Raw genomic sequence first — 26,360 nt, forward strand, 5'->3', positions numbered from 1 at the left:
CAACTATGTTATGAATCTTCCTTCCATCCTTAATCAAAGTGACCCTATTCATCTCCTTATTTATGATCACCAGCAGAGAGAAGTTATGGTGGTAAATACAAAAACACATGAACAGTGATACCAAGAAAAAAAAAATTATTAGATTAGATCCATACCCAGGTCCCAGAACACATTTTTACAGATCTCAAGTTAGCATGGACCCTACCAAATCAAACATTCATAGACAGGACAATTCTATATTTTTTTAAAATATATTTTCCTATATAGCTCCTGCATACAGAAAGCACAGACATACAGAGTTGGATAGAGGATTAAATACAATAAAATTAAATAAATGTCTGGGAACGTTAGATTGGGTAGGGTCTGTGCTTACTTCAGATCTGCAAAATGTTTTCTGGGACCTGGTAAAGATCAAATCCAGTGTGCAATGTTTTTTTTGTTTTTTTTTAATAATTCACCACCTTTACTTTGCTCCACTGATGATCATAAATATGGTGAATGAGCTGTAAAAAGTCATGTGACTGAAACAGATGAATCACCAAAATTATAATCCAATATGCACTCAATAGACAATAGAATATCCATTGCTAAAATGGAGTCAATCTGAGCTTGTCTATATCAGTTATCTCTACCACATAAGGCCATCAAAATATTGGTTAACCTGTATATAATATCTGTATAGAATATATGAATTGAATCAGAAGAAATTCTAAAATTAGTATTTGTACTCACTTTAGTATAATGAGTAGGGGGGGGGGGCAGTCACTGGGAAAGATCTTAAAACTATCACATAAATTTCCAAGTGTCTGGTTCAGACATGAGAGGCAGTACTGATCCCAGGAGAATTAATTATATTAATTAAAAAAGAGAGAATATAAAGAATAACATTAAGAGGAAGAGCTTGAAAGATTTGGACATTTCTATGTCTTCAGTGATTTCATAATCACTACACACAAAGAATTTAAGATGCAACATATATTGTTTATGTAAGATTACAAAAACGTACAAAACTGTGTCATACAGAAGAGTGCAGATTGGATTTCAAGGAAAAACTAAAAACAAAACAGTGAAACCTTGAAAATCAGTAACCTTTGTTAAAGAGTTGCCAGCAGCTAAAGCAAAGCATGTGAATTCAAAACCAGTCCACTCACCAGTGATGCTCAGGTTAGCAGAGCAGGTGTCACTACCGTGCTTGTTTGAAGCGCGACAGCTGTATTCACCAATGTCATCCTTTGTTGGGTTGAGGAGCTCTAGAGATGATGTGCTTTGCCTGCTGATGATCCTGAATTTGTCACTCTGTCTAATCTCTGAGCCAGACTTGGACCACTTGAAGGTCACATTGGGTGTCTCTTCAATTTCACATTCAAACTTCACTGGGCTGCCAATGTTGCTCTGCACGTCACAAATCTTCTTTTTGAAAACTGGAGGCACTGAAATATGCAAGGAGAAAAAAATACAAAACATTATTACATGGGCAATACTATGACAACTGACTTGAGTGATATATCAGGATGCATCAGAGATGGAAAGGAAGGGATGACTAATCCTGGGATAACATGAAAAAAAGTGATGTGAGCGTTAGCAGAAGGGTGATAAAGAATCACACATGACATGGTCATGCTTGAAGAACTCAGAAGAAGATGAAAAATGTGCCATTATTTTGAAAGAGGGTGGAAAGATGTTTAGCACACAATGTATTCTTGGAAAAGTATTCTTAAAGAAATTGTGAAGTAGTGGGAAGATGATGTAGCAGCTGCCTACTAGTTAATTAGTGATGGTCTGAGTTGAATTGTTAAGAATTATCTATCTCATCTAAAATGACAAAATCCACACAGTCCAACCTCTTGACACAACAGTGAGCCTTGATGAGGATGATATCTTGCCAGCTTCACTCTCAGCCTCGCAGGTATATTCACCTTCATGTTTCATCTTGATAACTTTGTTGATTAAGAGTGTGTAAGAGTCATTATCCTTTAAACATTTGAACTCTTTGCCAGATTTGATCAATACTCCATTCAAAAGCCAGTTTACACTTTTTACACCTTTTATTCTCACAGACAATGTAACCTTGGAATTCTCCTCTGCATTAAGATCTTTTAATGGTATTTCAAAAAAGAGCTTTTCAGTCAAAATGTCCTCTGTTAAAACCTCCTCTCGTTTGTCTTCTTGAAGAAGAACATCCATAGGCTCTTCCACAGTTTCCTGCCTGTGAGGTGCATCAACTGTAATATCTGAAACAATTTTCATTTCCCTGTGTTCAGTCTCAGTGAAACTGTGGATCTCCATCTTGGATTCAACAGTCTTCTGAGTCACATGGTGCCTTGACTCCTGGATAGCAGTTTGCTTTTGAGACATTGCAGATTGCAAAGAGACTTTAGCTTCTGTTTGCAGAGCAGCAGACTGCATTTTGGGTGTTGCAAACACTTCAACATTTTCTGTTAAAATTGCTGAGGATAATGGATATGAAGAAGCTTTGCTAACCTGCAATCTCTCAGGTCTGTCATATTTTAAGATGTTTGACTGTTCAGAGGTCAAGATGGGTTTCTCCTGATTAAGCATGGAGTAGAAAGCAGCATGAAACTCATTTTTAAGAGCTGCTGTCTGTGGGTATTCACTCTCGAAGGCAATTGTAATTTCAACGGGTGGACCAGCTGTTGTAATAAGGTAAGTGAACATCAAGTATTTCGGTTCCATGTGCACCCTGACCTCCTTTACTTCCCCGACTTCTAAACTTTGCACTACATCTGCCAAAAGCAAAGGTTGCTCACAAGCCACAGCACATCGAAGTGTCATTTCCAACTGTTCTTTGATGTCCAAGCTGTGTGATTTTGGTACAGGAATTAGAAAGGTAAGCTCCTTTGGAAGAGTTTTGCTTTCCTGCGATTCACTTACTAAAAGAGGTTCTAGTGGCTGAGTTGTAATGTTTATTTCAGTTGCCTCTGATCTGGTAAATCCCTGAGACATTTCACCTGTCAAAGTATGTTTTTCCTCCATAAGTATTGAATGCCTTACAGATTGACCTTCTTGAATCTGAACTGCAAAGTCTTGCTCTGCAGCCTCAAGAGAAACACAACTTTCTGTTGATATGTCTTTTTCCTCTACATGATAAGACTGAACCGGTACTTTAGGTTCTACATCTGTCTTACAAGTACATTTCTCAACTGCTTTGAAACTGTCTGTGAGACCCTCTTCTATTGAATGAGATTCTGACACAGATGCTGCATGCATGTTATTCCACCAATCCTCTTTCTGCACAATTGCACAATGCAGCTTGACTTCACTGACCAGAGGGCTTTCCTTTGAAAGCGGATCAGTCTGTGAGACTACCTGAAGCACACTCAAGGGTCTGGCTTCTGTTTTGTGCTCAATCTTAAGACCTTCTACCATCACATCAAGACCTTTGGCATAATCTGAAGTTAGTTTTACACGTTCTTCTTTAGTGGCTACAAATTTACGGTCTTTTTCTTGTCTCTGGATGGCTTTCTGTTCATCTGGCTTTTCGACTGAAAATAACCCTTCTTTATATAAAGTAGTATCCGACTGCACCGAGTGAAGATGTAATCGGGCAGGAAACTCTTCTCTGGGCTTTACAACAATTGTGGTATCCTTGGATGCTAACTGTGTTGCCTGTTCATAAAAAACAGTTTTCTGGTCATCAGAAGAAACTGCGTGCAAAAGAATTGGCATTTTTTTGACAGCCACCTGCTCGAAACCTGGCTTCTCACTAGTAAATCTGCCCTCAGATAAAAGAGTGTCTTGGTCACTGATAAGCTGTAAATGAAGCACCTGATCCTCTTCTTTTTGGGAATGAACTGAAAAAGGATGCTCTAGAATAGGTATTCCAGTGGTTTTGTCAGCTTGAAGCTTGTTTTTTTCTTCAGTAATCAGGGCTGATTTTAATATTGGCTCTTTAGAGAGCTGAGCAGTTTCCTCGTCTGGACTATGCATTTCAAAGTATTTTTCTTTTAAAAGAGTGTGCTTAGTCTCACTGACTGATGTAAGCACTGGTTTGGCTTGTTCTTTTTCTGCTAAACATTCAATGGACTCAAAAGTTGCTAGCTCTGAAGAATGACCTTCTGTAAGTGCTACATTCTCCGATGATGTTGCAGTATACAATAACTTAACCCCTTCTGTAACTCTGTAGCTTTTCTCCTCTTCAGGACTTTTAATTTTTGTGCATTCTTCCCATAGAATTGGTAACTTAATTTCAACTTGAGGACCACTAACAATAACCTTTGGCTCTGAAGTTGTTTGTATCTTTTCAGTTTCACTTTTTATCAAATCCTCAGCTTTCACTATGCTAAGAGGTGTAGAACTCTCTGAAATGGCGGACATAAGTTTTGAGTGCTCCTCAACACTCAATTCAAGCTCTCGTACTTCTGGACTAACAATTTGATGACAGTGCTGCTCAGTAAAGCCTTGGTTTTCTTGAACAGCAGAGGCCATTGCAGCCATATGCAGCTGTTTCAGAGGAGTTGCCACCACTGGCATTGGCTGGGCAGGGGCAACTTTTACTCTCTTTTGTACATCATGAGACTGAATCACTGTAGCTTGGTGAGTTACCTGCTCCATGTGCACAGTGGCTGCAGATATATCTAAAGCATGCAAGATACCCATCTGCCCACTTGTAACAGTTTGCCTGTTTTCAGTGCCAGTGGTGTAAACCATCTGGTGTCCCTGCTGAAGGCTAGTCCTGACTTGTTCTGGAAGACTGACACTATACAAACGTGATTCAGTGGTTTCAGAAGCTGTCTCCAAGAATACGATGAGTTCTGCACTGCAAGAAGTTTCTCCAAGAGGATTAGATGCCCTACAAGAGTAAAGATCACTGTCGCTTTGCTGAATGCCTAATATCTTTAAATAGCCAGACCCATCTGTATTGTTCAGAATGATGCAGTACTTACTAGGCTGCATATGTTTGCTACCTCTGTACCACTGAACATCAGGAAGTGGAGCCCCTGTTACGGTGTATTCAAAGAGAGCATGGCTACCGGCTGCACACTTCACATGCTCAATTGCTTTGATGAAATATGGAGGCTGCTCAAAAGTCTCTTCTTGCTCCTTTATGTCCTTCACCTTTACATGAAGATAGGACGTACATGTTGACTTGCCAAATCGGTTGCTCGCGTTGCAAGAATACTCTCCTTCCAACTCTTTGGTAATGTTAGTTATGACAAGAGTATGTTCTTCCTTCTCTTGGACAAATGTATAAAAAGCTGAGGATTTTATCAATTGGCCATTGTGGTACCACTGAATAACTGGCTTAGGAAATCCAGAAACTATCACAGTAAACTTAGCCGTGTTTCCAAAAGTTGCGATTGCTGATGAGAATTTTGTTACAAAAACTGGCTTTTCTGGCTTTTTCTCTAATGGTTCTGAAAATAATTTACACTCTGGCTGGAGTTCAAATGTTTTGCTTTTTTCTTTTAAATGAAGACTTGTTGTGCAAGAGTCCTCCCCAGTTGATATAGTCGAGGTAGAAAACACTAAATAAAAAATGATGAAATGGTTCAATAAAATTTTCATAATATGCAATATATTATATATACAAAGTAATTTGTTAGTGGTGGGGAAACCTATAGATACATAATTATGCAAAATTATTTTTTTTACAAAAATATATATAGAAAAAATAAATAAGCCTCACAACAAGTAAATAAGTAAATAAATGATAAGTCAACAAAATTTGTATTTAATCATTTACCTTTTGCTTCCTCTTCATAACTGGCCTCCTCATCCACTTTAGACACTGTAAAAACACAAACAAATATTTTATGTGTGACAGCACATCATGCAGTTTCTATGCAGTATTTTAGTATCTGTGCATTCTTATTATTATAAACCCATTTTCTCCTTCAAACATAATGAAAATGGACCACATCTCCCTTGTAGATCACCCATGCCATGACAGGTGTCCACTGCAGTCACTATCAGACTCCTATAGAGACATTTGCATGTTGTGATTTTTTTAATTTTTTTGAGAGATGTCTTTTTTTCTGTCTCTTTCTACTTATAAGAGTGGACATATGACTTAAAAAAAAAAATGTGTGCCCAGGGCTAACATAAAAGATGGTAAAGACCAAAGCATGCAAATGCAAACCTGTCTTCACTCTGAGATGAGTGCTGCATGTTTTGTCTCCTGCAACATTGATAACCTTGCAAGAATGTGTGCCCCCTTGTTCAGAACCAATATTCTTTACATTTAAGCAGCACAATGGCCCATCATGTTTCAAGGAGTATGACCTTGGCTCTTCAACATTCAACTGGTTGTGTAGCCATACAACGAATGGAGAGGGGGTTCCTTTGATTACATAATAAAGAGAAACACTCTCCCTTTGTTTGGCAAGGAATTCTGGGGACAGTTTCACAAGGAACTCTGGCTGCATTGCATCGTATATTTCACGCTCCAACAAAGGGATAACATCAGGATTGTAATGTCGGCTTATCTGCCACTTTGTTGTCAGGGCTCCAACATTCGGTAGGGATTCCTGCTTTTCTTGGTCAGTGGCCTTTTTACTTGACTCATTTTCAGTTTTAGAAGATTTACTGATAGAACCGGAAGGTACGAGGGTTTCTTTGGGGTTCGCTTCTTTAGCTGAGTGAGAATAAAGTTAGGGAAATTTATTAGGGATTATTCAGTAATTCAGCAAGATATTTTAGCATTGATAAGAACAAAAAAAATTTAGCAAGATGGAGGATGATGTTAGGCCAGGCATGTGAAGGATTAAACTATTTAAAGTATTAAAATTGATTACATGGGATATTACATTGTAAATTTAATTAAAAATTTAAGTTGGTTATAATCACATGAAACATATTTTAGAATAACAAAACACCAGCAGTAAGCAGATGGGATGAAATGAGCATCAAAGGCAAAACAAAATCTATAACCACCTTCCACTGTGAGCTGTGCAGATGTTCGATTTTCACCATTTCTATTTTTAACAGTACAGCAGTAACTTCCCTGGTCCCCAAGATGGACACTGAATATGATGAGAGAAATGAGCCCGCCTTGATGTACATACTGCACCCTTTCTGTATTTGTGATTGTCCTTCCATTATGATCCCATATAATTTCAGTAAATGGTTGTCCACTGAAGGAGCAGTTGAACTGAGCCACATCACCCAGGCTGACAATGACATCACTCATTTTCAGGGTCAAAGTGGGGCTTGTAGAATATTCTTCCATAGAGGTAACTTGTTGGACCTCAATGCTTTTAACAGATGTTGTGGACATCATCACCGTAGAGACACTTTCAAAAGTTTGCATAGTGGAAGAATGAGTCTCACTCATGGTCTGGGAGGTGACCATCTCCGAATGAGTCATTCCAGTGCTCGAAACACTTTGCCTACCTACTGTTCTCACACTGAGATCTGAGCGATAAAAAAAATAACATTAGACACTTATAAATGTCAAACTGCCATTTAAGTTTAAAAATAACAGATTATTACTGTAGTGAGAGATGGCAGAATTTCATGGATGAGTTCTCAAAATTCATGAGGATGATGACAAGCAAAATGAGCCTTCCATTTAAAATGTTATTTATATTGATGATTTGTGGGAAAAACCCTATTCACTGTAAAATAAAGCTTGGTTTTTAATGGTCTGTGGTTAGTTCTCTCAATAATGAAAGAGAGGTGATGCGATTTGTATCTTTTAACACTTCTATATCGTATTTGAATGATCTATGAATTTTGATGGAAAACAGTGCCTTTGACATGCACAATAAATAATGGGGTCCTGGTCTTGGTAAGATCATAGATGGCAGTGGAACTAAATATCTGTCTCGTGAAATCCATAATGATAATGAGATCCCTATGAGAAACAGTTTGTCCAAAGTGTATTTTAAGTTAATGACCTGAGAATCATGCATGACATCTAAAACCTGTATTAAGCAATGGAACATGCTAATAAGCCAAACCAAAAAAAAAAAAAAGGTCAGGTCGTTCAACGAGAAAAATATGGAATTGTCTGGAGAGAAGGAACCTAAACGTTTGCACATACCATTGACGGTCAAAACAGCGGAGCAAGAGACCATTCCTCCAGAATTGCGTGCAACACATGTGTATTCTCCTGCATCTGCAACATATGCTCTGGAGATCTCAAGCTGGCAGGTGTCATCAAACTGAGACATTCTGAAGTTCTCAGACTCCACAATCTCCTTATCTCTGAAGTACCAGGTAATCTTCAGATCTGCACAAATCAAACAAACGCTTGTTAAATCCACAAAAAATATTATACATGCATATTAAGAATTTAGAATATATTCTATTTTTCACAGTTGTTCAATTCACAGGGTTGAGCCTTACCATCTCCAGAGACACGGCACTGGAATTTGGCTGATTCTCCCTCTTCAGCAGAGGTATTTTGCAGTGAGGTAATAATTACTGGTGGAGCCACTGGAGCCACCGTGTCTGGAGAAACCACTTCTGAAACTGATTACAAAAATCATGTTTGTGTTAAAATGTTAGTTATATGAAAGAATTTAAAACTAATGCCTAATACTGGTTTTAAACAACAGTCTGATAATGAGCTCACCTTCCACATTAAGTGAAGCAGAGCTTGTGGCTACTCCATAGTCATTCTTAGCTTCACAGTTGTACTGAGCGGCATCCTCTGGGAAGACCTCAATCAGCAACAAAATGTGCTCATTTCCCTCCCTCAGGAACTTACACTTGAAGCCAGAAGACAGGGCCTGAGAGTTCTTATACCAAGATACCTGAGGCTGAGGAATTCCTGTCACTTCCACAGAGAAACGTGCAGGTTTACCAGCCTCAACAGACAGGGGCTGCATGTCCCTGATGATCTGAGGAGGCTCGGGGACTGAATTAAATTGAGACACATATTAGACCAAGACAATCAACTTCACTGCTGAAATTATATGGGCTATAAATAAAGCTCCACTTTGATACAGCTGTACAATGCACTTGGAATATACTGGTATGTCATTAACAGAATGAGCTAAAGACATATATTTAGATTAAGTATTGTACATACACACTACCGTTTATTTGTTTTGGGGTCAGAATGCATTAAATTGATCAAAAGTGACAGTACAGACTTTTCCATAATTAAATTTTTTTTATAGAGATGCCGTTCTTTAGAACGTCCTATTTATCAAAGCATCCTGAAAATATGTATGACGGTTTCCACAAAAATATGAAGCAGTACAATTGTTTTCAACTGTGATAATAATAATAAGAAATGATACTTGAGCACTAAATCAGTATATCAAAACAATTTCTGAAGGATCATGTGATACTGAAGACTGGCGTAATGGCTGAAAATTCAGCTTGGCTATCCACATGAATACATTGCATTTTAAAAGATATTAAAATAGAAAACAGTTTAAATTTGAATAATATTTCATAATATTACTGTTTACTGTATTTCTGATTACATAAATGCAACCTTGGTGAGAAAAAAAGATTTACAGAATCTTAATGACCTCAAACTTTTGAACAGCAGTGTGTATAATAAATAAACTGAGCATTTATTGAAATATATTTATAGATATCTGAACTGTACACTCACTCTGGACATGCAGATTGACTGTGCTCCTGTTTTTTCCTGCAATGAAAGTGTATTCTCCAGCATCACTTCTGTAAGTTTCAGTGATTGTCAAGCGATGTGTCTTTCTAACTGTCACATAGTTGAAACGCTCATCAGAAGATTGAATTTCAACACCATTTTTCAGCCAGCGGCCTTCAATGTCATCCTCATTAACTTCAAACTCAAATGTAGCCCTCTGTTTCTCAACCACCTGGAAAGCATGAAAAGAGAGGGGAAAAAAGTGGTCTCGCCATGGAACACAGATAACGTTTAACAAGTGACTGTAATAAGACAATGGGTAGTTACAGTGATGTCCTTCTCAGCAGGCTCAGAGATGCGGACATCCTTGCCCTCCACAATGAGGTTTGCCTTGGAAACGCTTGCACCAGCAACCACAGAGTACTCTCCAGCATCAGAAATGCGCACTGTCTGGATCATCAAACGCTGCAGGAATTTGTCAATGGTGGCTTTGAATCTAAAAGAATGGGGAAGTTATGGACAGATTTTAGATCTATAGACTGCAAATAATCACTTTCTTAATCATTTTTTTTGTCTTTTTTTTCAGTAAAACTATATATATACATCCTTAAAACAAGATTATATTATACTTAAGAAGCAAAAATACTAAGGGCCAGATTTACAAAACAAATTGCCATGAGACGACAATTCCATAACAGAACAGAGGGGAGTGGAAAGTTCTGCAGCTGATCTACTGACAATGCACAAATTAAAGAACACAGACGCAGCCAGATCATTTTCATAATGACCAACGCAATCTACCAAGAGCAGTGCAAATAAGCATAGGGTCAAACAGAGCCAATGATAATCTGGTGCAGATAACCTGCCGCAAGCAGTTAGTAAACAGTTCTTGCCCTAAGAATTGTATGTTATACATCCCTTGCTTTAAGCATTAATCAATCAAAATTTAGTGAGATTTATTCTTTAAAAAAGAAAAAAACTATTGTTAAGCAATATCTGCAGTGTATTAAAACTGAGGACATACCTGTCAGACATCTCAAGTTCCTGCCCATCCTTCATCCACATCACAGGGACACTGGGTTCAGAGAGCTCACATTCAAATATAGCCTTCTTCTTCTCAGTTACCTTGATATCTTTAATGTGCTTGGTGAATTCAATCACACGAGCTAGAAAACAGATATTTGTTAGCCAGTCTATTAAGTTACATAAAGGCAGCTGTAAATATAACAAAACTAACCATCAACAAAGAGTTTTGCAGACGTTTCAGCAGATCCAGCCACAAACTTGTAGTCTCCCCCATCCCCAAAGTGAACGTTTCGGAGAGTGAGCGAGTGAGTGAACTGTTTGGCGCGAGTTTGGCATCTATCACTGGATCGGATTTCTACACCATTCTTCAGCCATTTGTAGGTGATGCCTTCATAGTTGATGGTCACCTCAAATGTAATAGTGTCTTTTTCTTTAGCATTGAGGTCTTGAAGCATGGATGTGATCAGAATTGCTGAAAGATTTTTAAAAGCATTTGTGAATATGCTGTAGATAGTAATTTTATATTCCTTTCAAGCTTACAGACAACGTACTAATTACTCACGTTTTACAGCCAGAGTAGCAGAGACTTTGTCATTTCCACAAACAAATGTGTATTCTGAAACATCCTCTTGGCTGGCATTCATGACCTTCAGCTGATGAAGTTTGCCTTGCACCACAATTCCAAACTTCTCGCTCATTTCAATCTCAACTCCATTTTTCAGCCAAATCGATGGAACATTGAAATGTGAAACTTCACACTCAAATGTTGCCACATGGGTCTCTGGAACCTCAATGTTCTTCAAAGGTTTGGTGACTCCCAAATCTGAATATATGCAAGAAACATATTTAGAATGCCAAATTTCACATTCAAGGTGAACACTATTTAAAAGAATATCTCAAAACACTTACATTCAACATGAAGATGTGCACTGCACTGCAGATGCCCGACCACAGCAATGTATTCTCCTGCCATGTGACCTTCAACACTCTGAATGATAAGTTTGTGGGCTTTCCTCTCAGACAGTGTTTTAATATTTGAACTTGGCTCGAGCTCCTGATTATTAAACATCCACTTAACTGGAATGTCATCATGGGACAAACTCAGCTCAAATGAGGCAGTGGCACCCAGTAGTGATGTCACATCCTTTGGTTTTTTCACAATTTTGATAGCTAAAAAGAGATTAAAGGGTACTGAAATGCATCTAACAACAGCAGACAGATTTAATTAACTTTGTACTTGAAAGATAATTAAAAACATAAAAACATACTTTCAACATTGAGTCTGGCATTAGCAGAGAGTTTTCCAAGTTTGAACCCATAGACTGATTCATCTTGGGTGTTACAGTTCTTGATCTTCAGGGTGTGAACCATGCCTTGGACAGTTATCTCAAATCTATCACTTGGTTGAATCTCAACACCATTCTTGATCCACTGGGATCCTTTCACATCTAAATGGGTGAGTTCGAGACTGAATACTGCCTCCTGGGTCTCAGTAACAGTTTGGTTCTTTATTGTCTTCCTGATTTTAACGGCTTGAATAAAAAAAAGAAATAAATTCCATATAACTTCTAACAAATGATAAAACAAAATGAACAATTAAGTATACTAGTGACACACAGTTTACCTTCAACCTTCAAGTTGCCGGATGTCTTGGAATTTGCCACCTGGTAGGTGTACTCTCCAACATCCTGTGGCCTGGTGATGACGATGACAAGGCGTCTGACAGCACCTTTGTTTTCACTTATGATATTATCGCTGAAGTCAATGGGGTGGCCATCTTTAAGCCATTTGCCTTCTGTAGCAGGATTAGCAACTTCACACTCCAGCTCAGCAGTCTGGGATTCTGCTACAGTCACATCATGGAGTGGCCCATTTATAGCACCACCTAGTGGAGAGATGAAAATTAAATGTCTCAACTATACACTTGACATGATTCTACGGAGCCCGGGAAGTCACCTGTGGGAGAAAAAAAAACAATCCGTGGCGACGGTTTTGCAATCCGTCCCCTCAGTTTATAAACCGTACTCACAAATTCATAAACTGTTCCCTCGGTTTAACAAATCGTGCCCACGGATTAATAAACCGTACCCACGAATTTCCAATCCGTGCGCTCAGATTTTGTAAACCGTACCTTCGGATTTTGAATCCGTACCCACAAATTCATAATCCGTGCGCACGCTTTCGCAATCCGTTCCCTCGGGTTTGTAAACTCATGGATTTGTGGCCCCGCCCCCACCGGCAGATTCAACCACGGTGCGGATATTGTGTTTATTAAACATTATTTTCCATAGTAGCCTATGATACCATGATCCGCACTCACAAAATAGTCTTCTTTTTAGCGTTTATTTTATACAGCAAATAGTCTTAAGTGATTCTCTATCAATTGTAACGGGTACGAGGTGGAATACACTGATTTAATAAGAAAGATGTGCATCAAAATCTTTGTGATAATATTAGCACTTGATTATTATTGTATAATAAACCTGGCATTGTGACTGACTTTTCTCATATTGTGCATGGCAAAAAAAAAAGTATGTACTTTGATTTTAAAAAGCAATTTGAATGTCTACATACCTGATACAGTAAGCCTTGCTCTAGATTCCTTTTCACCAGCCATAAACATGTACTCTCCTTCTTCATCCTTCATGGCATTCAAAACAGTGAGGCTATAGTGTGTACCTTTGCCCTCAATCTTGTACTTTGGACCTGCCTTTAAAGGTTGACCCTTGAAAGTCCAGAGAGCATCAATGCCAGGATGAGATACCTCCACTTCAAAGGTGACATTCTGGGTCTCAGTGCAAACGCAGTCTTCCATGTGCTTAACAATAGATACAGCTATAAAACACAATGACATTATAAAAAAATTTAAAACAAGAAAAACAAGAAAATAAATATATAATAACACAAATTTTGAGTGACACTCACGCTGGACAGAAAGTTTACAGGTTGAGTCTACTTTGCCAGCAATCAATTTATACTGTCCTTCATCTGATGCGTAGGTCCTGTTAATAGCCAGTCTCTGTTTAGATCCTTTGACAACCATCTGGACTCTATCACTTGCTGTCACCAGCTTGTTGTTGTGGAACCATTTCACTGAAGTTATATCAGTAGCAGAGATTTTAGCCTCAAGGACAGCTTTAGTTCCTTCCACTGTGGAAACATCCTTTAGTGGTGCCAAGAAGCCAATAGCTGTGCAAGAAACAAAATGATTAATGAAACACTCACTATCCTCATGAAAATGGAAATCAATGTTTGAGAACCCACTGCACATTCATTTATAGTTCAAAAGGGGCTTACTTTGAACTGTTAGCTTTCCATTTGAAGAAATGTCCTGAGCAGGAACAACAAATGAGTACATTCCTGCATCATCCTTACTGGCGTCCTCAATGAGAAGCTTATGGGTGACTTTGTCAATGACCATGTGAATCTTATGGGAAGCAGAAACTGCTTGGCCATTCTTCATCCATGATCCCTCAACATTTTCCTGAGAGAATCGCACCTCAAGTTGGGCAATATCACCCTCACAGATTGTCAGGTCAGAAAGACCTTGCATCAGAGTCACAGGGCGCACTAGAGTGAACCAAAAAATATTCAAGTAAGATTTATATGACAACCAAAATGAGTTTTGCTAGAAAATGTGGTAGCTTAAAAAATGCTTTTAAATCTCGGTTGCCTCATACTCACATTTCATCTTAAGGGAGGCACTTGTCTTAAGATCTCCCACTCTAAAAGTGTATTTTCCCTGGTCTTCTTTCTTAACATCTTTCACAGAAAGGCTATGACGACCACGACGTGCAGACACAACATATTTGAGGCTAGGAGTGATTTCTTTGTTCTCAAAATACCAGGTGCCTTCAGCATCCTCACGGGACAAAACACACTCAAACTCTCCAGAGTATGTCTCAGGTACTTCCATATTCTCAAGATTCTTTACTATTTCAAGTGGTGCACCTGCGTAAGACATAAAATTGTGCATTTGACAAATAATTCACTGCTCAAAACTGATAAACACTGATGGATGAGAAGAAACTGCATTGTACTAACCTTCAACATAAAGTGAGGCACTGGTTCTTATGTGGTCATCGTCAACAACCACACAACTGTACTCTGCTTCGTCATTCATAGAAATTATCAGCACTGACAGGAAGTGCACCTTTCTGTCAGAGTGCATTCTGTATTTGTCACCTGAGAAAATTTCTGCATTGTTCTTCATCCATTTGACCTTCACAAATGGCTCGTTCGTCTCACATTCAAAGGTCACCATGGTGTCCTTCTCTTTAGCATTCTGATCTTCTAGAAGTTGTGTGAATGAAACAACTTGTTTGCCTAAAAGCAAAGCCAAAGAACAATGACTGAGGATTACTTTTACCATTTATGGGACTAAATATGCAAACAGCAACCAGTTGGAAAAATGTTTTACCTTGAACCAGTAGGAAACCATGGCTTGAGGTCTCTCCAGCAATGTTTATGGCTTTGACCATTACACTTGCTGAGTCTTCAGCTAAGACATTTTTTATCACTAATTCACAGACATGGTCCTCTGGCCAATACCAGTAAACCCGGTCTGACTTCTCCATTAAGACACCATTCTTGAACCACTGACATTCTGGATCTGGTTTACCAGTGATTCTACAGCGAAAGTGTACTTCATCTTCCAGGCAAACTGTCTGGCTCTGGATCCGTTCTATGATCTTAGGAGCCTCCATGCTTGGAGAGAGCACAATTTTCTCTGGTTTGACTTTGGGAATGGTGAGTTTACCCTCCTCTTCATTCTTCTCAGCATCAGGCCCTAGTTCTTTTGCATGATGAAGAAGTTCTTCTTTCCTCTTCTTCAGCATACCCTCATAAGACTCATCCTTCTTGCGGGACTTCAGTTCTACGGCAGTTATTGCTTCATAGTAACCCTCCTGGGTCCTACGCTTAAATTTGCTTCTTAGCTCCTCTGTTTCTTCTGTTAATTTCTCATGGATTACTCTCTCAGTTTTCTTTAGCTTAACCACCTCCTTGGGTTCTTTAGAGGTCTCAGATGGTTTCTCGGTTTTGACAACCTCAAATGAGACTCTACCATGCTCTTGTGTTGGTACAGGAGCAGGAGCCTTAATCTCAGGAGCACGCCGCAAGATTGACCTGAAGTCCTCCTTCTGCTGTATCTCAAATTTTACAAGATGCTCAGTAACACCTTCAGGGTTTTCAGCCACAACTTTGACATCTCCTGAATCATAGGGCTTGGCATCTACAATTTCCAAGTAGTGAATACCATCAAAGTGAAGTCTGAACCTTTTACTCTTGCGGATGAGCAGTCCATTGAGGTACCAGTTAACCTTTGGGGTAGGGTAGCCAGTCACCCTACAGCGGAATTTAGCCATTTCTCCCTCTGTAACTCTTACTGGCTCTGGAAGTAGCACAATCTCTGGCTTAGTCTTTTCAAAATTATCATCTCCAGTAACTCCAGAGGGGCCACCCTCATGTGCAATACGCTCTATTTCTTCTATTCTTTGTCCTCGCCTTCCCTCTGGCAACTGAGTTTCCTCAACAAGGCTTTTCTCATCTTTAACAATTAGTGTAGCAGAGGTCTGGTCAACTCCAAACTTGTTGGTAGCTCTGCAAGTAATGATGCCACTATCTCTGGAATAAGCAGCTTCGTAGTCAAGACTGCAATAGCCAAACTCACTGACCATGCGTAGTCTGTTAGCAGCTTCCAGTGGCTTGCCATCATGCAGCCACTCAACAATCATGGTTGGGTCACCAATAGGGGTCAGTCTGCACTCAAAGTGTGCCGGTCCAAATCGCTTCAGCCTGACTGAGGTAAGCTTCTTTTTGAAGTGAGGCTTCTGTTGCTTCTCCTTATCATAGAGGTCACCGTCTTCCCATTGTTCCTGACCATAGCGAAGATGCAGTGGCTCTAACTCTGGTGCAGCAATTTCTTTGGCCTTGTAAGTTCCCTTGGGAATGACAAGCTTTTTCTCAGGCTGAGGAATTACTGCATCCACCTCAATGTTAACTTTGCAGCGTGTGGTATCTCTGCCAGCTTTGTTGATAGCAGTAGCAGTGTACCATGCGCTATCAGATCCTGTACATGATGGAATCTTGAAATGAGCTTCGCCTTTACCACCCTCAATCCTAATAAACAAGTAAATTCAGTTAACTGTAATACAGAATTTTTTTTTTTTTTACAGCATACACATCATCACAGGGAGTAACATTTTGATCATTTACTTACACCTGTATATTTTTAGGACTGAAAACTTACCTAATATGTGGGTGTTTGTGTGGGGAGATTATGTCACTGTTCTTCAGCCAAACAATGTCAGGAAGGGGATTGCCAATAGCTTTAACAGCTAGCTCAACCAAAGTACCCTCTTTAACGCTGATGTTTCTTAGCTTTTCCACAAATTGTGGTCTCACCAAGTTTTCCTTGGCTAAAAATGACAAAAATGTCAAATTGAATATTTCATTAGAAATGCAGTTAGAATGCTTTAGAATGCAGCTGGCCTGAAGTGACTGTTTTAGAGAACGTCCTTCTTTAAATGAAACTAGTGTATGTAGCATCGTACCTTCAACAGTGAGAGTCATAGATACGGTAGTCTTTCCAGCTCTGTTCTGAGCAACAACGGTCCACTCTCCGGAGTCCTGAGGCATGGCAGGAACCACAATCATTGACTGAGTTCCATCCTCCTTTACCACAATCTTGTGGGTATAGTCATTGACCACTTGTTGTCCTGTGATGAAAAAGTACAGTTGTCATGCCATGGCAATAAAAGAAATTCCACTGTTTTAAAACCTCCTACGCAACTGGGATATGCAGATCACTAACCATTGTGGAACCAGTAAGTTTCAGGCATGGGTCTCCCAACAACTTTCAGATCAAATCTTGCAGTCTGTCCCTCAGAGCACTTGAAGGATGATGGCTTCTGTACAAACACAGGCTTGTAGAGTCTTTCTAGCTGGGCCTCGTCTGTCTCATCAAGTCTTCGAGCAGGTGATCGACCAGGAGAACGACTTGTGGAGCGTGGTGACGTGGACCTGAAAAATGCAGTACTTTTAATATCTTGATCTGATAAGTACTCTTATTCTAATATCATGTACAGTAATTTGCTTCAGTGATATGATATTACTAACTATATGATTTTCTCAGATTCTTTCTTAGACCCTACCTGATTCTTTGAACTGCCCCAGGCTGAGGAAGCTGTGTTTGTGCTACACCAGATGGCTCCACATACAGCTTTCCAGAGCTGACAGCATTACCCTTTATGTTACTGACCAAAGCAGTGTAGACACCATCATCTTCTGGCACCACCGTAGGAAGGCGCAGACTGGCTCTACCATCCTGCAGAACCTCCATCTGATAACAGCCTCCATGTGTGATGCGCTTACCATCTTTGTACCAGATGATCTATAGTTCAAATAATACAACAGTTAGTTCCAGTCCTCTATTTTGACAGGCCAAGCATTGATGATTTTCAGTACAATAGCAGTTTTGCTTGTGATATTGCTTAAACATTATACTAATTTAATTGAATGAATATTGACTATGTTTAAACATAACATAATTTAATCTTACCTTAGGGAAAGGGGTTCCTGTCATCCTGCAATGAAATGTTGCACTCATTCCCTCCCTGAGTCTGTAGCTTTTAACTGGAGTATTAAAGACTGGAGAAATAGCATCATGTTCAGAAACACTCATATCCAACTGCTCCCCATCCTCAGTCACCAGCTCCTGGTAAGTAATCTTGAGCAGGCGGAACTCAATTTCTTGGATGAATCTCTGCTCCAAGTTAGATATTTGTAACTCCTGTAAAAAATGCCATTGTAAGATCCATACTCACACTTTGTGGTTTCAGGATGTATAATCTTAAAATAAGGTTTAGCAGCTTAAAATCTTTCATACCTGCTCTGAAATGAAGGACTGCATCATCTGGGTTTGTTGCGCCATCCTCCTCTGCATGAGCATCTGCTCTTTCTCAGTTACAGTCTCAACAACAGCAGGTATGTCAGCCACTTTTGGCTCCTCTATAATAGTAGTAATTTCTGTCTTGAATGTCTCTTCCTGTTTCTTCATATACAGCTCATATGCCTCTGTAAAATTCAGAAAAACACTATTAACATTTGAACTAACGTACTATTGCCATTTATAATAAAGTCACCCAGAAAACCAACCTTCATCAAGTAGCATGGCTGAAGCAGAAATCTCTCCAAGTGGGTTCCTAGCAAAGATGGTGTACTCTCCTGCATCATCAGCAAATGTCATGGAGATCTCAAGCTTGCATGCTCCTGTGTCCTTATTGTAGGCTACTCTGTACCTAGAAGATGCATGAGTTTATTAAATATATTACAGTATTTTGTTATTTTGTTTTTATAATAGCTTAATAAATGTTTCTCATATATACATATATATATAAATATAAAAACATTTATCAACATTTATTTATTTATCTTTATTTCTTTTACCTTTTTTTTTTTACTGTGATTTGTTATTGTTACAATGTCTTGTCACTACTTGTTTTGTGTATGTAAACACAACCATGCCAATAAAGTATATATTTGCATCATAGAAAATTAATTAAAGCAGAAGAAAACGCAGTCACAACAGACATAAAACTAGCACAAAATATAATTTGTTTATCCACTTATTTATTATAAACAAGTCTCAGTACTTTTTACTCACAGAAATGAAAAAGTATGGTAAAAATTAGTTGCATACAATTCACATTAAAAAGTGTATATATGTACAGTATAAAACATACCTGTATCCAGTAGTAAGTGGAATTCCACTTTTCTTCCAGAAAATATGTGGCTTGGGGCTTCCTCCGACTTGGCACTCAAAGACTATGCTGTCTCCCTCCACAAGCTTTTGCACTGTGGGTTTCTTCACAAAGAATGGGGCAACACCTGCTCCAGCCTCCACAGACTCAGAGACGGCACTTATTTCAGACATGGTCTCCTCTTTGGCTTCAGCTGTAACCCTGTTTTTAAAACACCAAGGATTCAGATTGCAAATATTATACTATTTAATATAGTATTACACCACAAAGAGTTCCATGAACTTACTGTCTTTCCTGAGCAGACATTTCAATGTGTTCAGAGAAAGTAGAAAAATCCTCCCGGCTTTCAATGTCTTCTGACACTGAAGATGAAAAATGAACTGTAAAAATCAGGCTGCAATCACACAGATCATATCATTTTAAGACAAGTCAAATCTCATGATCTGTTACCTTTGACAAGCAGGTAGCATGAGGTGCTGATAGTTCCAGCCTCACTGGTAGCAGTGCAAGTGAAGCGGCCACTATCTTCAGCAAAGGCCTCACGGATCACCAAGCGGGCATAGCTGTTTTCATAAGTGATCTGGAAGTCAATTGAGTTCTCAATTCTATAATCCTCTCTGAACCACATAATGGCTGGGGTAGGGTGGCCTGAAATCTGGCACTCCAGAGTGATAGACTCTCCCTCTGTGACAGTCACATTCTTCAAACCCTGGACAAAGTTAAAACAGAATTTCAAAATCTAAGTAAATATTTTAACCTTACAAGATATCTGACACATATTAAAATATTTAAAATTAAAGGTGTACTCTGTAATTTACACTAGCCAAAACAGTAGTCATGTTGGACTTACACTAATGCTTTCATGTGTACATAAGCTTTCAATGAGGAAAAATTACTGAGTGCTCATTTACTCACAGCCACAATAGTTGGCGGCATCACTTGCTCTTTTGTGAGGGATGGGATTGCTGCAGTCTCAACAATCTGGATTTCAAAAAGAAACAATCAAATGTAAAAATTATTCAGTTATTATTATTATTATTATCTTTATTGCAGCTTTTTTATTCACGCATTTTCAGGCTTGTGGGGTTGAAATTGAAATGAAATGAAAATATATATTTAAACCTGAATTGTAATTGATTAATATTTAGTAAAATAAAAATAAATTACATAAAAATACACTAATGATCAATGTGAGGTTGATTCCTAGGATTAAAGAAAAAGAATATTTAGTTTGTACACTGGTAAAATAGTTTCATGCCAGGCAATCAGTGACAGATTCTTGGCACTCTTATATTATCATTCTATTATAAGACCATCACGTGACACAAGCATTCTCTAGAGATCAGCATCTGTGCACATCCATCAGTCAGCTGAATTACACCAACTAAATCAGTCTCACTTTTACCTGCTATTCTTTTATTGACAAAACAGGACATTTTCAGTTATCTGTTCCACATTCATGTACATATAGTTTGTGCTTATATTGCATTTTTATATTTTACATTTTTCGCAGGCTTAAACTTCACAAATGCATTCTCAAGGGGGTAAAATATCAAAAAAGGTTGGTGCAATAATTTATTTATTGAGGGACCCACCTGTTTGCATGTCATTATTCATGTCTACCTACCTATTCATGTCTACCTCTATTCAGGAGCTTCAATACAAACATAATGGATGTAATTCTGTGAATACTAAATCTTTTTAAAATACAACTAATCAACTTCTAGAAACTCCTTTTCAATTTACACCTTCAGTCTACATATACTCTAGGCACAGACTTCTGTCTACAACAAGAAAATAAACAACTGTAGGCATACACATTTTTCCCCACTTCAAGAGTAAGAAGCTGTAATTAAAATGGTGCACATAGAACAAATAACATCTGTGGTGATGCATATCACAAAAAAAATAAGTTAACAGCAGATTTACTATGTAAGAAGTTATGTCTTTTCTGATGAAAGTGGTTAAAAAGTATGCAACAATCAAAAATATATTCAGATGTAAGAAAATCTTAATGAAAATGTATTGCCAATTGTTGTTAAATATCAGTTAAATTATATTAAATCGGTTAAACAACAAAATGGCAAGTTGGTGAAACTTGCTGGGCTAACATGCAAAATGAAGCGTGACTATTTAAGGTGTGACAACGAAGTGTGAAAATAATCATTGCTGCCCCCACTGGATCTGACATGGTTTCCTTTACACTTCAGGTTAACAGTAGTCTCATTAAAGGCACAATATGTAATTTTCGCCGCTAGAGGGCGCGTATTCAAAATAAACAAAGTAGTTTGATGACGGAATCATGGGAGTTGTCGTCTTCATCCCCACAGCCGATGCAATCCAACGGGACTCGGGCAGAAATCATGTTCATAGATGAGCTAATGATTTATTAACGTAGTAGAATGAAGCAGGGTGAGGCTGAAAGCCGTTTAAGATTTAAACATTCTTCGAAACATTTGGGATAATGTAAGTACACAAGTCAGCAAAATATATAACACTGTTCTAGTGGTTTTTGGATATTTTAATTAAAAAAATCTTACATATTGTGCCTTTAATTTGTGTGTGGTCTCCTTTTTTATCTCAATCTGTTTGCAGTAGAAGACAAATGATATGAAATAGCTCCAAATAACCTTTCGTCAATGACCACACACGATACAACATTGTTGTTTTTTGTTACATTTCTATTTAACGCATTTTTGTATTTCTTAATTAAAATGTAGTTATTCATTCATTCAAACTTCAAGTAATGAATATTTTTCCTTTCATGTTATCACAAAGACAAAATGCCACTTTTTACCCACTAGAGGTCATAGTTGCAAAAATAGACCTACTTGTTTGAAAGCGACTCCACTGGCTTGTTGCTGCATAGCAAAAGAACCTTCCCATTGCTGCTCCTTGTGGACAAATGTGGAGGAGGTCTGGACATATGAGGCCCCAGTAGTCATGCTGGTATAACTGGATTCTCCCACATAACCCTCCTGCTTCCATGGAGGCAGAACATCTGCAGCCTGTGCGGCTTGTTTGAGTGTAGTCATTGGGGACTTGACTGGTCTGATAGGGGACACGGACAGTCTTGAAGGGGAAGCAGGCCTAAAAATAAAACATAGGGGGAAAAAGAATTAACAAAGGATAAATGCTACATAAGAAAGATATTTAATGTATTGTAAAGTTAACATTGGTTACACAGAACATGAATGCATTACATCATCATTGCACTTAATTTTTCATAAGTGTGGGTGAGGGAACAAATTACTCTCCATTACATGTCACTATTGATCTCAGTTTATTTATTTGGAATATGTGCACTCATACAAGGTCTTAGTACATGTAAAATATACTTCACCTGTGAGGTGTGTGAATGGGGGCTTTAACAGGCCTCACAGGGGAGGGTGACTGATGGCGCGTTGCTGCGACTTTTGACACTCCTGTCGGTGGGGTTGGGGACTTGGAGGTCGGCTTAGGAGGCACACGGGGTGGTGCCTTGTGGGCCAAATCACCATCCTCTATTTGCATTTCCATCATGGCTGTGGACTCAAATGATGCCTCCATTCTCTGTGAAGGACACATAACACTCAGTTAGCATGTTCTTTGGTGGTCAGCTTCAGGTGTGAATTTTTTTCAGGATGTTAACTACCTTTTCAACTCTAGCCTGGCGAGTCTGTGAAATCTGGGAAGTTGAAACAAAAGTCTTGGTCTTCTTTGCAGGCACTGCAACCTCCTCACCTGAAATTTTAAAATAATATAAAAAAGATACATACACACACACACGTATGTATATTGGCCTACCCTATATCAAAAAATATCAAGTGAAGTTATTTCATTTGGAAATCAAACCTTGAACCAGAAGTTCAGCTGTAGAGGTAGTACGTCCACTGCTGTTAGAAGCACTGACAGAATAAGTTCCAGAATCTTCTGGGAAGGCCTCGGCAATCAACAAACTGTAAAGGTCTCCGTCTTGAACAATCTGAAAGTCAGCAGAGCTCTGAATCTCAGCTCCCTCTCTGTAGAACTTCACCACAGGTGTAGGGATTCCTGTCACTCGAACATCTAGTCTCACTTGGCTTCCTTGTCTAACAGTCATACTCTGTAGTCTCTGAATGAAGTTTGGTGGCGCAGTTTCCACTTTGAGGCAAAAAAAAAAACAGTGTTTGTTTGGAACAAAAAGTAAATGACAGAAAAGTACACAGCTGTTTCTATGACTGCTTACCTGTAACCAGCAGTTCAGCAGTGCTAGTGGCTTGTCCAGCGCCATTGGTGGCTCTCACAGAAAATCTTCCACTGTGTGCGGCTGTCACAGCGGGGATCATCAGAACAGCGCGGCCATCGCTGAACGAGATCTGAGCGCCGGGCAGAGCGGCAGCAGTAAGAACCTGGCCATCACGAAACCAGCTCACCTCTGGAACTGGATTACCTACAGAAAAATATTGGAAGAAATTATAAAATAATTAATTTTAGAACAGTGTTTTCCAATCATTTTGCCTTATATACCTCCACAGCCCGATCAGTAAAGCTCATGTACCCTTTTATCAATGCCAAACATGCAATATGTATTTTTGTCCCACTTTTTTCTTCTGTTCTTACCACTAGCTTGAGCCTGGAACGTTGCAGCACTACCCTCAAGTGCCACAACGCTCTGAAGCGGCTGTGTAAATGTTGGAGCTTGTGTTGACATGGTAGAAGGCACCCTAGGAAAAAAAAGATTCACATTAATACCAATGTGAATACCACATTACAGCCAGATATTTTCTTGATGCCCACTGAATTAATTATATATACAACAGCATTACAGTGTATGTTACATGACAAACTAGGTGGGCTATTTATATAGCTGTAAAAGAAATGAACTGACTAATCACTAACACCCCCTGCCCCCACCTGCACCTGGCCATCAGCAGCCTGTCATTTGTGAGAACTGTGAACGGTGGAGCTGTTGAGTGTCAGGTCAAGCACCCAATTGAATATGTTGGAAATGTGTGAACAGCAACTGTGAGCTGTAAGATAAGGCTATGAAACACCTAAATACATAAGTAACTTAACTAAAAAGTCCTGATCAACAAGATATTTAAACAGTAGAAACTGTGTAGCTGATGTTTCAAATTATCATTGGCTTACAAAAGAACATAGTGCTCAATTTGCGAGCTTCAGATGAAGCCCCCAAAAGCTAAACTAAATTAAACAATTCAGTAGCAAAATAGTTTGTATTATTACTGGTAATATACAAGAATTTAGTCAGAAATTAACATTTAAAAGCTCATTGAAAATATCAAGCAAGTCAACTATATATTTTTTAAGTAAAATAGCCAAGATTTTTAAAAAATAGATCTTAAAATGAAAATCTTTGCCTATAAATACATATTTTTTATGATTAAAGAAGAAAAAACGTGTGTGTGTGTGTGTGTATACATATAAAGCTTTTCTTGCTATTGTAAACAATATTGTGCCAACCCATCTCAGGTTTAGGGTATCCAAAGTGATCTGCAAATGTGCATTTTGACATGTTGACAAGTACTTCACTCCAAAAGTATAATAATCCATAATGGTCTTGAAAAAAAATCTCAGTGACAAAATTTCCACTGGACAAAAAACATACCAGCACACATACAAGCATTACAAAAAGCTTCACATGTGTATCATACAGATATTTCCCATACATAATGCAATATATCATTTGTCTTCACTGTCTCATCTCATATATAAAAAAACTAAAACAATTAAATTATTAGATAATTACATATAAATAAAGATCAATACAGCTTAACACGAAAGAAAGAAAGAAAGAAAGAAAGAAAGACAAATAATTTACTCAGTTAAGCCATCTGCATCATTAGTCAAATGGAAGAAACCAACAGGTGAGAGCGGACAAGCATTGCCCATAACATGACTCACAATCACAGAGTAAAACTATTTGTGTAATAAATATCAATAATAGACAAAAAAAAAAGCCAATACAAATTTAATTCCAACTAAATGGCATCAAGTGTGAAGGCTGATATTCACTATGACAGAAATGGCAGTCTCCAAAAATAATCTGTCCCTTGTTTGATTGACAGTCACCATGTGGCACATAGCTGGAGGTGCAACTGATATCTCTGCTGCTGATTCCCTTAAAAAGACATCATGGCCCAGCTGGGTCACCACTCTAATGTTATCACAGGCTATTCTTGGCTATTCTGAAATCACTGCACCATTTAATAACCTTGAGCATTATTATGTTTTATAAAATTCTTGAAAAGTAACACAGACTGACTACTTGTAAAACCTCAAACAAATAGCACATTGCAAGCAACAGCACTTTTATTTTGCTTTAAAAATGTGTGGAAGCATGTATCATTGTAGCTGATAAAAAGACTTGCTTTAATGACTGTGTTCTACAGAGTAAATGCCACTTACTTGTATCACAAGGCTGCCTACACTTGATGGGACTGTGCCCAGGTAGCTAGTGCCTCAGCAACAGTCCTCTTATCCAAAATGTTTCCAGAAAATCCAAGGTGAGAACGGTTGGGCCCCGTTATAACCCAAAAAACAAAACTACACAAGGTCTAGACCGTGTAGTTTTGCTTTTCCCTTGCAATCCCTACACCCGAGGCAAGGCTGGGAATGCTCCAACTGCTCAGAACTGCTAACATAGTTGTTTTAGTTTATATACCTCGAGCCTAGTCTGCATCATCACTAACAAGCCACTCCCAAATTGGTCTCTGTGCACAAAGCATCATGGGAAAGTGATGCATTTTATGCAACTTCACACCTGTTACTCAGTGGTCCTTCCACAAAGTTAATGCAAGCTTGATATACCTCTCACTCTGGAGTTTCTTTACTACATTGAGTCTGTGGATTCATTGTTCATGCAAGCAAATGATTATGCTCATGCCCCATTCAATGACATTGCAATGCTGAAAACCCTTATGGCAGGCATTAACCTGTTGATGACCAAAAGGAGAGACTGGCTGTCCCTGTCACTCAAAGGAAGGGCAAGGCAAGGCAACCCCCCACTGTAAGGGACACATATACTGGTTACAGAATGCTTGCTAACTTGCCTATTT

At 38.6% G+C, this 26,360-nt stretch overlaps 1 protein-coding gene across 1 annotated transcript in view; it reads right to left on the minus strand.

The window, feature by feature from the left end:
- LOC107714355 (titin-like) overlaps positions 1–25,915 on the minus strand; it is a 137,730-nt gene extending 111,815 nt beyond the window's left edge. The window contains 40 exon segments of the mRNA XM_016520177.1: positions 1,152–1,430; positions 1,842–5,486; positions 5,705–5,749; positions 6,101–6,595; positions 6,895–7,374; positions 8,006–8,194; positions 8,311–8,436; positions 8,540–8,824; positions 9,536–9,764; positions 9,860–10,028; positions 10,557–10,698; positions 10,770–11,030; positions 11,121–11,381; positions 11,468–11,728; positions 11,827–12,090; positions 12,183–12,443; positions 13,133–13,393; positions 13,484–13,747; positions 13,856–14,128; positions 14,243–14,509; positions 14,603–14,884; positions 14,979–16,678; positions 16,809–16,977; positions 17,113–17,277; positions 17,373–17,581; positions 17,713–17,951; positions 18,120–18,350; positions 18,447–18,634; positions 18,716–18,858; positions 19,303–19,521; positions 19,607–19,682; positions 19,771–20,029; positions 20,236–20,301; positions 22,152–22,410; positions 22,664–22,872; positions 22,955–23,043; positions 23,155–23,442; positions 23,528–23,731; positions 23,902–24,005; positions 25,711–25,915. Coding sequence (XP_016375663.1) covers positions 1,152–1,430; positions 1,842–5,486; positions 5,705–5,749; positions 6,101–6,595; positions 6,895–7,374; positions 8,006–8,194; positions 8,311–8,436; positions 8,540–8,824; positions 9,536–9,764; positions 9,860–10,028; positions 10,557–10,698; positions 10,770–11,030; positions 11,121–11,381; positions 11,468–11,728; positions 11,827–12,090; positions 12,183–12,443; positions 13,133–13,393; positions 13,484–13,747; positions 13,856–14,128; positions 14,243–14,509; positions 14,603–14,884; positions 14,979–16,678; positions 16,809–16,977; positions 17,113–17,277; positions 17,373–17,581; positions 17,713–17,951; positions 18,120–18,350; positions 18,447–18,634; positions 18,716–18,858; positions 19,303–19,521; positions 19,607–19,682; positions 19,771–20,029; positions 20,236–20,301; positions 22,152–22,410; positions 22,664–22,872; positions 22,955–23,043; positions 23,155–23,442; positions 23,528–23,731; positions 23,902–23,992 — 13,543 coding nt within the window. The 5' untranslated portion in view covers positions 23,993–24,005; positions 25,711–25,915.
- Positions 25,916–26,360: the final 445 nt, after the last annotated feature.

The sequence above is a fragment of the Sinocyclocheilus rhinocerous genome, unplaced genomic scaffold, assembly GCF_001515625.1.
Source record: "Sinocyclocheilus rhinocerous isolate Xijiao unplaced genomic scaffold, SAMN03320098_v1.1 scaffold449, whole genome shotgun sequence".
Classification (NCBI taxonomy): domain Eukaryota; kingdom Metazoa; phylum Chordata; class Actinopteri; order Cypriniformes; family Cyprinidae; genus Sinocyclocheilus; species Sinocyclocheilus rhinocerous.